This window comes from Rhinichthys klamathensis, unplaced genomic scaffold (genome assembly GCF_029890125.1).
Source record: "Rhinichthys klamathensis goyatoka isolate OS25496 unplaced genomic scaffold, OSU_Roscu_1.1 h1tg000004l_1, whole genome shotgun sequence".
Taxonomy (NCBI): domain Eukaryota; kingdom Metazoa; phylum Chordata; class Actinopteri; order Cypriniformes; family Leuciscidae; genus Rhinichthys; species Rhinichthys klamathensis.
This window is the reverse complement of record NW_026606557.1, coordinates 9,416-23,745: the sequence shown is the minus strand read 5'-3', so window position 1 is coordinate 23,745 and position 14,330 is coordinate 9,416. Positions and strand designations below refer to the sequence as shown.

The window sequence follows — 14,330 nt, the reverse complement described above, 5'->3', positions numbered from 1 at the left end:
TGAAGCAATGCAAATGCTTTGTATTCGCAAAAAAAAGAAAAAAACGTTTTATTCACAAAATATCTCAACTTCCACATACAGTTTATCTCTGATGCGTGTTGTTGACGTTCTCCACTAGTTTATGTTGCCAAGAAAATCGCCGCATTTAACAACAGCTTCAAACACAGAATATAGAGTTGAAACAAAGAGTGAACTAAAATAGCGTGTAAACTGGACATTTGTACTTTTAATATATAGTTGAGGACTGGTAGAGCTCTACATGTGGCGTCCTGTTCCCACTGGTGTCCCGCCTCCTCTTTCTAAAGACTAGTGTGGGCTTTCCTAATCAAAGCGACTCTGCTTAGATCACACTAGGTTTGGCTGCTTTTTTGGTACTGCCACAAATCCTATAATCTGGTTCAAGAATTACAGAGAGGTGGTGATGTCAGGAGAAAAAAGAGCAATGGATAAAGCATCATGGGAATTTACAGTTGACTTGCTGGGTGGAATCTTAATCGGGACAGGCATTGTTCGGGACGCGGGCCGGGTGGCCGAGCGCTGGAGGAAAGCCCTTTGTGGTTACACCAGCCCACAGTATAAGATCTTTATGGGAACATGAAAATGGTAATTCTTGTATCATCATCATGCAGAATTATCTGATGTTTATGTCAGTTCAGTTGTTTACGAGTGCCTTTTGACCTTTCCAATTTGACCTACAATTCTGATTTCATTTTGACTTTAATGCCATGAAATAATCACTATGATAATACTATTGATAGTCCTGAAAACAACCTTAATTTTCTTCATTGCAAAATATAATTTCTGATTTTGGGATGACCTGGACATTCGGTGATATTTGATTTTGTTTATGCGTTATTTGATCTGGTGAAGACCCTGAGCTGATAATGTGATGCGTTTGATGTTGTTTTCTCAGAAAAGAATGGCGTGGAAGGAAACACAGAGCACAGAAGAGAGGAAGATGAGGAGGACAGTGATGAGGTGTTCACTGTAGAGCTGATGAAAGGACCTCGAGGTCTTGGGCTGGCACTGGTGGATGGAATGGTGAGGATTATCTTTGTCCTATTTTTATATTCTATTTATCATTCTATACTTGTCTACTCTTCCTACAGTGTATAGTATGTAAAATGTGCACAGTATATGCATGGAATAACTACATGATGGTTGGGACGCATTACGGTAATGAGAAAGAGATTTTTGTGCATTACGGTAATAAGAAGTTACCAGGAAAATGACCTGGACAAGTTTTGTTTAATACACACTCTCTATTTACTGTAGACGATGTAACATTTGAAGCAGATAAATAAATGATGGTTCCTCTGGTGAGTTGATAAACATATTGACTGTAATAGTTGATCCTTCATTGTGATCATGCTGATGAAATTACCCTGTTTTATATATAGAAGGTATTTCATATCCATTTCTCAGTAGACACACGGTTGTATAAGTCGAATGCAAACTCTAATGTCATTTGAGCTTGCTTGCTGCACTACTCTTTATTTAACACCTTCAAATCAAGGCCAGTCAACAGCTGTTATGATTAAAAATAACAGGGCTAGATTAGATCCGGACATGTAGACTGTGCTCCAAAACCTAGAGCTACTGCCTACATAGACAGCATCTTTAAAGGGAAATACACCCCAAAATGAAACTCCTGTCAACATTTACTCACCCTCATGTTGATCCAAACCCAATAAGTCTTTCCTGTAAATGAGGAAAAATATCACTTTATATGATAAACATCTATTGGGTCACCGTGATTTTGCCAAGTAAGACATGTTCCTGGATCAACATTCCTGTCCCAAAATGTAGTCCTTACCCAATCCCTTACCCTACCCATAACTTTACCCTAAAATCAGAGGGTAATGATAGGTGAATAACACTGATGTGTAAGTACTTCACCCTGGTTCTAAGCCTAAACTTGACATAAACTGTAAACTTGTCCCTCAAATCTGATTGGTCGATTGGAAAGTTGTTCCAGGATCAACAAAGATGTTGATCCAGGAACATATGGTACTTGGTGAAATCACGTTCACCATTGGGGATAGTAGGACTATTTATTTTATTTTATTATAAGCACACTTCATCCCCTATCTGGCTAGATTTGTTCACTGAACTTGTTGCAGCGCATTATGGGATTGTCTTCTCTGCAAAGGATACATGTTTTGCTACCTTGGAATTTGGTTTTGGTCAAAGATGTCTTGGACGGCAGGACAATGTTGTTGCCTAACTTTTCAAACAGATTTTGCATCATGAGTGCGTATGTGAGACCTTAAAATACTGCCTACATAGGCAGCTTAGAGCATATAGTTATAGCTATTTTGTTCATTTGTCCCTGTAAATGACTTGGAATTGCTGACTTAGTTGTTAGCTATGAGGTACACATGTGGGGGTTATATTTTACGAGAAGCTGCTCAGTAGGGGATGAATGGGTTTGCGTTGGCCACACCGATAGTCTTTTGAAGCCAACAATGAGTCCAGAGCTTGACAGAACGTGAGATCTCCCATGTTTCCCAGAACTGCATTGACAATGAGGTTCATGTTAACAATAAGCTGAAGTAAGAACCTGATGACTATGTGGTTTAAGCATTCAGAGACAATAAAACATCTACTTTCTCCATGTGACTCAGGACGCTCTCAAACAAATGGATCAGTGGCATTAGGGTGATACAGAAATGAATCATTCGTTTCCTGCTGATGCAGATTTTCATCTAGTCACCGCTAATCTTGAGTCTTCTCTTTGTTTTGGCTGGTTGGTGACAGAAAACGCCACTGCGAGTGAGCGGGATCTACGTGAAGTCAGTGGTGCCAGATTCCCCAGCGGCCCTCAGCCAGAGACTGCGAGTGGGCGACCGGATCCTCGCTGTGAATGGACTCAGTCTGGTTGGCGTGGACTACCACAGGTGAACAGTGAAGTTTTAAGAGACAAAACAAGGATCGTTGTTGCTTGCATTGCTAGATGCTAAACATCCCACAGTTGCAAAAGACTACCTGTTACTCATTAGATGAACACAAGTTTTAAGTTGACTTTAATAGGAGCAAATGCGTGGAGTTAACTTAAAGTTGAGCGTGATAGTTTGCCTTATTTCTTTTTTTAAAGTTGGCTCTACTTTTGTTTTTACAGTGCCACTTATCAAAACATTGGACATGCTAACTTACTGGTGTTCAACATCATATGTTGAAATACTTCTTCTTTGTCTCCGTTGATTTAAAAAAACAAACCCATTCTCATTATTTTTGACTAGATTTGTACTGATTTGGCTGAAAGAATTGATCCTCTGATTGAAAAAAAGCACCCATGAGCTTTTTTGAGAGCAAATATATAAAATATTGTCAAAAAGCTGAAAAATATTGTATTAGTATTGTACCAGTCATAGGAAGGGATATAGGATAACTTGTTTTATTTTTGCAATATGTATGTATGTACCCAGAGCTCCTGAAAAACCACAACAAATGCCATGTGTGTTTGTGCACACTTGGTGGATAAAGATCATTCTGATTCTGAAATAAGAAACTTGAACATGTTATGGACATGAGATTCACTTTATAAATTGAACACTGAGGTTTCACAGATGAGATGATGGACGTTCTTGACACTGAAACTGAAGGAATAACCCTCCTCCGCTCTGTCTTTCCCTGTCAGTGGAAGAGAACTCATCCGGACGTCCAGCGATTCGCTGCGATTACTGGTGGCCAAAACCCAATCCAGGAGCTTCATCACCAGATGCTGAGACACAGAACAGACTCGCCTGACGCTCGACTCCATCATTGAGCTGATCTTTCCTCATCCATCCATTCACACAAATCTGGAGACCAATATTGTGCGCAAACCAAAGGAAAGCAGTTCAACTGATTCATTCATGCTGTTATTTCAGCTGTTATTGTTGTTGCTTCTGCTGGAAAACTCTTTGTCTCAAAAGGCCAGAATAATATGTTGAAATCTTCCATTCACATTAGCGTTTATTTCTCACTTTTCTTTCTATCTTTAATGTAATATAGTTTAGCAGATGTTTTAAAGCGTTGTTTACCAGTGTTTTATTGTCGTTTAGTATCTGTCCGTCTGTCATTTTCTGGGTTCATCATGAGGAATAGTTGTGGGACAGACAGAGTTATTTCAGTTTCCTTAAAGCTCAAACTGGAAACACACAATTACAGCTTCATTCTGTTCATAACATCCCAACACTGTAAATATCAGCCAGAACTGCATTAGTGTGTGATATTTAACCGCAGTGTCACTATGAAAGTGCTGTTTTAAATGGTTCATGTTGCTGATGTTATGAAACTACACCTGTACCGTTTTCATATTGATGACATTTCATATTGATATTACTTGTGTTTCCTGATGTCAGTCATAAATGATGATGTTCTCCTCAGTGCCAGAGAAACAGTGTTATGTTGTCATCTGTGTTTATGATGGCATTAAAAAACAATCTGTTGTAATATTTATGTGTTATTGTACAAGTGTAATAAATATTATTTTGATTTCTTTTTAAAGAATAGAGGTAAACTGTGTTTTTCTGTCTAGTGTTGATGTATTTCCTATTGAACGGGAAGTTGTGTGTTGCACAATAACAGCTGACTGGCTTTAGGAATTGTAAATAATATGTGCAAAAAGGTAATTTTGTCACTGTTTTTGGTGAACACACGCTTACAAACGGCTTGAAAACTAAGTCTAGTATGTCCGTCACAGGTGTTGAACTGCGGTCTCGTCCGGCTCTGCTGGGTCTGTTAGTCTGAAGAGGGTTTAGACATGAAATCTGAATAAAGTTACAGCGTTGTGTGTGTGTGTGTGTGTGTGAACGAGGAGTCCAGCTGTGAGGTGGAGTAGAAGATCGTGTGTGTGTGTGTGTGTGTGTGTCAGAGATGCTGCTCACCGCAACACTTTAAAGACATTTATAGAGCATTTAATGAGTTTCCACTGCGACACACACACACACACACACGCACACACACAGGAGCTCATGCTGAGACATCATGCTTGAACATGATCTCACACACGTCCATCTCTTAAAAGAGATTTACACACTTCTATATCTTTCATTCCCAGCATTACAGGCGATGGATGGAGGCGTTTATATGAAGGGAAAAGAGGAGCAAAACTCCAGAACATGTAGATGTGAATTTGAGAACTTGTACAATAAATATTCATATTTGTAAGTGAAAATTTACACAACTCCAATGTGAAAATCTGTCAAATGAAAATCTGAAGTTGAATGTTGAGATTTGCGCTCGCAGACAATAGTCACAAACCTGTATTCTGAATCTGAAGCTGCAGAAAAGTCACAAGTGTGTGAAATGCCACTCACAGAAACTCACAGGTTTTCACACTGGAGCTGCGAGTGTAAATTTCAGCGCACAAGTGCGAATATTGTACAAGTTGTCAAATTCACATCTGCGTGCTCTGGAGTTTTGCTCCTCTTTTCCCTTCATACATGTATCAGTGTTTGCAAGCGGTGTGTGAGTGAATCGTGTTGTTAGACACACACACACACACACACACACACACAGACTAACACACATTAAAAACACAGTGTTGCTGTTCTTGTTGTTTCTTCTCTCGTGTGTGTTTTGTTTTCTGTGATCAGTGTATAAACTCACTGTCCTGTTGTGTGTGTGTGTGTGTGTTATTGTGTCTGAACGTTTGTTGATCCTGGTGTGAAGATCTTGTTGATCATATGAAGAATATCCGGATGTTTTCTGGGTTTTTGTGGTTTCTTTAAATATATTTGAGCATCTATTGTTCCAGAAGAGCGAGACGAGCCGCTGAGTTTCTGTTTCCACTTTCATTTGTTTGGTCACTTTTGTTGTCAAGTTATTGTGTTAGTCTGTGAAAGAGAGAGAATGACAGAAAGAGAGAGAGTTTCAATGGAAACTGTTCCAACATGTATTAACACACACACACACACACACTAGTCTAAGAAAGAGACACAAATAGACACACTTGATGCTCAGGCTTCACTGTATTGTTGACATTAATATTGTGTAATATTTCTCAGGATGTATTTTCAGAGATCATGTGATTTTACTGTATTAGAGTTCACAGAATGAAGCGCATTCAAAAGCACTGCGAGAGAAACACGTGTGTATGACTGAACTCTAGACTGTGTGTATGACTGAACTCTAGACTGTTTAAATCAGTTTTGACTCTCGCTGCACATTCATATATTATTCAAACATTCTGTAAAATTATTAAAACTAGGTTCAAATCTATATAGCAGTTATCATGTATTTTCTGTTTGCAACTTTATAATAAAGTGTATATTAATCAGCGGCTCGAGTGTGTTTTATATTCAGTGTTTCTCTTTTCTCTGACATAAAAATGCTCTGAATGAGAAATTACATTTCTTTAAACATCATTCATAACACACTTCATCTCTCCGGTGTCGACACTGAGGAAACACACGACAACGCTTCTTTCTTTTTCACTGGATCACATAAAAACAAACAACATGTCTAATAGTTGTGTGTAAGTTATTGTTGAGGTTATTATCTGTAAATGTGTGATTGTTATCTACAGTAGCAGGAAGGCTTTTTCTCAAACGAACCGCTCTATGGTGGAGTGTGTGTGACTCTGGATCAGTCTCGGGTGTGTGTGTGTGTGTGTGCAGGTCAGTCAGTGTGTGTGTGTGTGTGCAGGTCAGTCAGTGTGTGTGTGTGTGTGTGTGTGTGTGTGTGTGTGTGTGTGTGCAGGTCAGTCAGTGTGTGTGTGTGTGTGTGCAGGTCAGTCAGTGTGTGTGAGTGTGTGTGTGTGTGTGCAGGTCAGTCAGTGTGAGTGAGTGAGTGTGTGTGTGTGTGTGTGCAGGTCAGTCAGTGTGTGTGTGTGCGTGTGTGTGTGCAGGTCAGTCAGTGTGTGAGTGAGTGAGTGTGTGTGTGTGTGTGTGTGCAGGTCAGTCAGTGTGTGAGTGTGAGTGTGTGTGTGTGTGTGCAGGTCAGTCAGTGTGTGTGTGTGTGTGTGTGTGTGTGTGTGTGTGTGTGTGTGTGCAGGTCAGCGTGTGTGATTGACCTGTACAAAATAAAATCTTAAAAAACGGTCTGACTGTCAGCTACAAAACAAAAAAACGTAAAAAAATTAAGTAAAATATCCTAATTTAAATAAAGTGCAAAAAAAAAGAAACTTTACAGAAATTGTCCTTAAATGTTTTACAGAAAAATACTGTTATTTTACAGCTATTTCCTGATTTATTACGATCAAACACCTTCACTGTAAAAAAGAAATATATATATATTCAAAAATGGCTGGCATAAAAAAAAACGTAAAAATTAATGTAAAATATCCTAATTTAAATAAAGTGCAAAATATTTTAACAGAAATCTTCATTAAACTTTTTAACCGAAACACAGCTATTTCATATTTTAAATGAACATTTTACTTTAATTTTATGGTTTGGCAGCTGCCTGTCATTTAACCCTTTTTATGATTTTTGATTGTTATTTTACAGGTATTTCCTGTGTTCTTCAGTTTATTTAATGTATGATGTTTTACTTTAATGTTACAGGTCTTCATTGGGCTGCCAGTCATTCAATCGTTTTATCATTTAACTGTTTTGTTACTGTTTAATTACAGATTATATTTCTAATCATACATTTTATGTAATTTAAGAAAACAGAAAAAAAACTATAAAAATGTGAATTACTGCAATTTGTCATTAATATCACAATACCTAAAATAACAGCTGAATTTTTTATTTACCGATATTATTTTTAATTTGAGTACAATTTAAAATTAAATAAAATGAACATAAAAAAAATCAGTTATTTTCTGTGAAATAAGGATGTTTTTACAGTGTGGACGTTCAGCTGGAAACACTCACTGCATGAATCTCTTTATTTTCGGTTTCTCTAATCCTTAAACATGTTTAAACTTCGTTGTGAAAATGTGTAATATACAATAAATGCCAAATAAATGTTCAGTGCTGCTGTCATCACTGCGCTTTATGTAATTATTAATTCGTTTTCTAGATTTTTTAGGTGTATTTAGCGTGAATCTAAATGTTCATCCTATTTTAAGCTTTTCATGGCAGAAATAAATTTCATAATCCAATAGTTATACACTCACCGGCCACTTTATTAGGTACCCCATGCTAGTAACGGGTTGGACCCCCTTTTGCCTTCAGAACTGCCTCAATTCTTCGTGGCATAGATTCAACAAGGTGCTGGAAGCATTCCTCAGGGAGTTTGGTCCATATTGACATGATGGCATCACACAGTTGCCGCAGATTTGTCGGCTGCACATCCATGATGCGAATCTCCCGTTCCACCACATCCCAAAGATGCTCTATTGGGTTGAGATCTGGTGACTGTGGAGGCCATTTTAGTACAGTGAACTCATTGTCATGTTCAAGAAACCAATTTGAAATGATTAGAGCTTTGTGACATGGTGGAAGTAGCCATCAGAGGATGGGTACATGGTGGCCATAAAGGGATGGACATGGTCAGAAACAATGCTCAGGTAGGCCGTGGCATTTAAACGATGCCCAATTGGCACTAAGGGGCCTAAAGTGTGCCAGGAAAACACCCCCCACACCATTACACCACCACCACCAGCCTGCACAGTGGTAACAAGGCATGATGGTTCCATGTTCTCATTCTGTTTACGCCAAATTCTGACTCTACCATCTGAATGTCTCAACAGAAATCGAGACTCATCAGACCAGGCAACATTTTTCCAGTCTTCAACTGTCCAATTCTGGTGAGCTCTTGCAAATTGTAGCCTCTTTTTCCTATTTGTAGTGGAGATGAGTGGTACCCGGTGGGGTCTTCTGCTGTTGTAGCCCATCCGCCTCAAGGTTGTGCGTGTTGTGGCTTCACAAATACTTTGCTGCATACCTCGGTTGTAACGAGTGGTTATTTCAGCCACTGTTGCCCTTCTATCAGCTCGAACCAGTCTGGCCATTCTCCTCTGACCTCTGGCATCAACAAGGCATTTCCGCCCACAGAACTGCCGCTCACTGGATGTTTTTTCTTTTTCGGACCATTCTCTGTAAACCCTAGAGATGGTTGTGCGTGAAAATCCCAGTAGATTAGCAGTTTCTGAAATACTCAGACCAGCCCTTCTGGCACCAACAATCATGCCACGTTCAAAGTCACTCAAATCACCTTTCTTCCCCATACTGATGCTCGGTTTGAACTGCAGGAGATTGTCTTGACCATGTCTACATGCCTAAATGCACTGAGTTGCCGCCATGTGATTGGCTGCTTAGAAATTAAGTGTTAACGAGCAGTTGGACAGGTGTACCTAATAAAGTGGCCGGTGAGTGTATATTGTAAATGATATTGTCTCCTTTAAGCGTGTAAATGTTGTTAGTATCTTCTAAAAGTGTATTTATTGTAGTTGAACTGTAAATGATGAGCATCTTCTCCTATTATTCTGCAGTTTCAGTCTCTGTTTCTCCAGAAATGATCGTTGCTTTAACAGTCTTGTGTTTGTCTTTTGTTCATCATCGGTAAGAAAGCATTTGCCATGATGATAAACTGTAATGTCCCTCCTGGTGTTTTCCAGTCCTCGATCTGAAGTGTGTGATCGGGCTGAAGGTTTGCTCACTGATCCAGCAGAGGGAGACACACACACATTATTCACACAGAAGCTCATACTAGAGGAAGAGAGCATGAGCTCCACTAACCCGCCGTCACTGAGGCTTGAGTGAGTGAATTCCTCTCCTTCATCCTCTGGCGGCTCAATCTCCACACTAGATCTGTGTGTGTGTGTGTGTGTGTGTGTGTGTGTGTGTGTGTGTGTGTGTGTGTGTGTGTGTGTGTGTGTGTGTTCAGTAATTGTGTGTGTTAGTTGTATGTGTGCGTGTCAGTCAGTGTGTGTGTATGTGTCAGTCAGTTAGTGTGTGTGTGTGTGTGTTTATTGTGACACAGAGACACTGAAGAGTTAACATTATAAAGTGTAAATCCAGCATAAAGTGGTTCAGTGAATGTGTGTGTGAATGTGTGTAAGCGTGTGAGTGTGTGTGTGTCAGAGACGCTGTAGAAGGACAGAGTGCCGGCCGACTCGTCCACACACACTCCTACTCTCTTACAGGATCCTGAACCAGCAGAAACAGCAGTGGAGTTATTATTGTGCCGGACAGAGAGACTGTGATCAGAGCGGATCAGACTCCAGGACTTCTCATTCAATCCAAACACACAGTCACTCCTCACTCCTTTCCTCCTGATTCCTTTATATGACACTGATATATCAGTATAATCTCCACTGCATTCAGCCTCCCAGTAACAGCGTCCAGTCAGACTCTCTCCACACAGAACCTGAGGATGATAGTCAAATCTCTCTGGATGATCAGGATACGACTGACTCTCTGACACACACGTCACCTTTCTGTTCTCCTCAGACAGAGCGAGACGAGTGTGTGCTGTGTTTGGATCCAGTGTGAGATCAACGGCGTCTGAACACAAGAACACACATTACAACAGAACATTTACAACTAGATCAAAACTTTCAAGACAAACTTTGATGTTGGCTTGAGAAAGCCTGACCAGAAAGTCTGAAGGTTTTGAAGGAAATACAGTCTTGATCACAGACAGACAGATATGATGTTTCTAGACAGTTACTAGGGTGTTCTGGGTGGTTGCTAGGGTGTTCTGGGTGGTTGCTAGGGTGTTCTGGGTGGTTGCTGGACAGTTGCTAGGTACACTACCGTTCAAAAGTTTGGGGTCAGTGAGAATTTTATTTTTATTTTTTGGAGGAAAGAAATCAATACTTTTATTTATCAAGGAATAATTAATTTGATCGAAAGTGACAGTAAAGACATTTATTTTTTTTATTAATTTTTTTTTTATTAAGGATTTTCAAATACAAACATCAAAAAACAAAAATGGACAAACAATCAACAAACAAACAAACAAACAAACAAACAAACAAACAAACAAACCCCCGGCGCTGCAAGTTAAATAAAATGTACAATATACAAATGTTTCTGTATTACAGAAAACGTTAGTCAAAACAAAACAAAACAAAACAAAACGAGAGAAGCCAAAACCTTCTCAAAATAAAATTATTCAAATTTTCTGTAGGAAGGATTGGAGAGGTTCCCAAAGTCTCCTGAATTTGTCCTGTTTGTGGTTGAGGTCATAAGTTAATTTCTCCAAAGGAAGAAAGGCTGACAGCTGGGAAATCCACATAGAAATAGTAGGGACCTGGGGTGTAGACCATTTCAATAGAATACATTTCTTACCCAGGAATATGAGAGTTGTAATCAAAGGTTTAAAGTCCGAGTCAAGCAGGTCAATAGGAATGTCATTCAGCAGAAAGAGTGAAGGAGATAAAATTAAATGTTTTCCTGTTATCTCCTGTATAGCAGAATGAACCCCCTTCCAGAATGGTTGAATAAGAACACAAGACCAAAAAACATGAAAAAAAGTGCCCTTACAAGTCCTGCATTTGAAACAGAGGTCGGAACAACCAGGAAACATTTTATGCAAACGGACAGGTGTAAAATAAATTCTATGAAAGAATTTAAAATTTTGCTCATGTATGGAAATCGAGGTGCATTTTGGAAAAATACCATCACAGATCCTGGTCCAATTTTCGGGGTCAAACTGAACTCCCAAGTCTCGTTCCCACACCGGCTTCAGAGAATCGTAAACTGAGGAGTCAGAGTAAGCTAGTAAGATATAAAGTCTGGAAATAAGCCCCTTGAATGAATTAACTGACATTATGGTTTCTTCCAATTCCGTTAAATTGAATCGAAATTTGTTTTGCTTTATAAGAGACTCTATAAAGTGCCGAATTTGTAGATATTTAAAAAAATCTTCGGGGGGAATACCAAACTCTGTTCTAATTTGTGAAAATGATCTCAGAGTTTCAGAGATAAACATTCCTGAAAAATCGGACAGACCTCTAAAACCCCAATCCAGCAGCCCAATGCTTCTAATCTGAGAGGGAAAGTCCGGGTTCAAAGCCAGGGGGGAGTGAATAGAAACATTTGGAGGAATATTCAAATGTTTTTTCACATCCCTCCAGACTAGCAAAGTATTATGGACAATCATATTGTCAGTGAGAGAGTTTAACTGAGTTATGCTATTAATAAAGCACAGGGACTCTAAACTTCTCGGATGGCAAAAAGAAGATTCAAAGTCAATCCATAAAGCGTCCTGCCTTTTCCTAACCCAGCTTATTATCATTTTGATCTGGGCAGCCCAGTAGTAAAGCTGGAAATTAGGTAAGGAGAGACCCCCGAGTTCCCTTGGTTTACAAAGTTTAGTGAAACCAACTCTCTGTTGCTTACCGTTCCAAATAAAACGAGATATGTCAGAGTTCAAAGATTGAAAGAACGAGGATGCTAGGTAACATGGGAGATTCTGAAAAAGATAATTTAATCGGGGAAGTATGTTCATCCTGATAACATTAGCTCTCCCGAGAAGGGAAATTGGTAAAGGTGCCCACTTTTCTAAATCTTTTTTAATTTTTTGAGTTAAGGGAGAAAAATTAGTTTCAAACAGATTATTTAAATCGGGAGTGAGGAAAATGCCCAAATATTTAAAGCCTTTTTTAGAAACCTCGAAAGGAAATTGAGTCAGATATTCTTGGGAGTAATTAAACGACATAGAGACAGACTTTACGATATTGACTTTATAGCCTGACACAGAGCTGAACGAAGCCAGGGAATCCAGAACTGCAGAAATGGAGGTCCGCAAATTCTGTAAATATAAAAGGACGTCATCCGCATACAGAGAGATTACGTGTTTTTTCCCTCTGATAGTAATTACGGATATATCGGGATTGGTCCTGATAGATTCTGCCAAGGGCTCAATAAATAACGTAAACAATAAGGGTGATAAGGGGCATCCCTGTCTGCAACCTCTTCGTACTGGAAAGGCCTCAGACATCAAGCTGTTTGTGTTGACAGAGGAAATAGAGTCTGAGTAAAGAAGCTTTATAACATTAATGAAATTAGAACTTAGTCCGAATTTTTCCAAGACCATAAACAAGAAAGGCCACTCCACGCGGTCAAAAGCCTTTTCGGCATCCAAAGATAGTATCATTGAGGACTTATTTTGAGTACGAAAGTAGTGTATAGCATTAAGAGCACGGCGAACATTATCTGAACCGTATCTGGATTTCACAAATCCTGCTTGATCAGGGTCTATCACCTTTGGAAGAATAGGTTCCAATCTACGGGCTAAAACTTTTGCTAATATCTTATAGTCCACATTAAGCAGACTAATGGGCCTATAAGATGAGCAGTCCAGAGGATTTTTATCTTTTTTTAGAAGTAAACTAATTGAAGCTTGTCTCCACGAAGGGGGGACTTCACCCTTCCAGATACCATTAATCGCAGGCATAAGAATCGGATGAATATTAGGCCAGAATTTTTTGAAAAATTCCAATGGAAAACCATCTGGACCGGGACATTTCCCGTTCGGCATGGACTGAATTGCTGACCAAACCTCCTCTACTGAGAACGGGGCACTTAAATTAATACGATCGTCTTCGGAGCATGCCGGTAGTGTGATATTACTTAAAAAGGCAGCGATGTTAAAATCTGTCGCTTTTGATTCAGAACTGTAAAGAGATTTATAAAATTCCTTGAAAGTACTGTTTATGGTTAAAGGGTCACTCGAAGAGATACCACTTATATTTCGTATCATATTAATTGACCGGTCATTATTCAGATTTTTTAATTGGTATGCCAATAACCGACTAGATTTATTGCCAAATTCGTAATACTTTTGTTTAGTGAAGAGCAGAAGCTTCTGAATATGAGAGGTATGATCCATATTTAGCTTAGTTCTTGCATTCACCAAGGCTTTTAAGTTCGAGACAGTAGGAAAATGCTTATGTATTTGTTCCAATCTAGTTACCTCATTTTCAAGATTTTTCCTGTTACTGTCTTTGACTCTCTTAAGGTGGGAAGTGTAGGAAATTAGGTGACCGCGTAGAGTGGCTTTGGCTGCATCCCAGATCATGGCAGAAGACACTGGAGAATTTCTATTGTCCAGCCAGTATTGAGACAAACTGTCTGAGACGAAAGCAGAGAAGGGATCGCTATTTAAAAGGGATGTATTAAACCTCCAATTGGAGGTTCTAGGGATACTGAATGCAGGGTCAATTTGCAAACGTACAGCAGCGTGATCTGATAAGACAATAGGGTCAATATGACAAGACTGGACTGCATGCAGAAAATTTTTAGGAAGAAAAAAATAGTCAAGCCTGGAATATGAATTGTGAGGGTGAGAATAAAATGTATAATCCTTCACCTTAGGATTTAGTTGACGCCATATATCTACTAAACCAGAATCCGAACATAAATTGTTGAGCGCCTTAGATGATTTAGGGTTTGACACATTTGCAGATGAGGATTTATCTAGAGAAGCATCCATTATACAAT

General features: G+C 39.1%; 2 protein-coding genes across 2 annotated transcripts in view; one reads left to right on the top strand and one right to left on the bottom strand.

The window, feature by feature from the left end:
• Positions 1–4,399, top strand: part of radil2a (Ras association and DIL domains 2a) — a 39,366-nt gene extending 34,967 nt beyond the window's left edge. The window contains exons 14-16 of the mRNA XM_056250602.1: positions 914–1,041; positions 2,761–2,900; positions 3,641–4,399. Of these exons, the coding sequence (XP_056106577.1) occupies positions 914–1,041; positions 2,761–2,900; positions 3,641–3,728 (356 nt within the window). The 3' untranslated portion in view covers positions 3,729–4,399. The remainder of the gene's footprint in view (positions 1–913; positions 1,042–2,760; positions 2,901–3,640) is intronic.
• Positions 4,400–9,805: 5,406 nt separating this feature from the next.
• On the bottom strand, positions 9,806–10,404 carry LOC130087105 (stonustoxin subunit beta-like; the record flags this gene model as incomplete). Its single annotated transcript, XM_056253318.1, has 1 exon — positions 9,806–10,404. A coding segment is annotated over one exon (582 nt), but the record flags the coding sequence as incomplete, so codon positions are not given.
• Between the last annotated feature and the right edge of the window lie 3,926 nt (positions 10,405–14,330).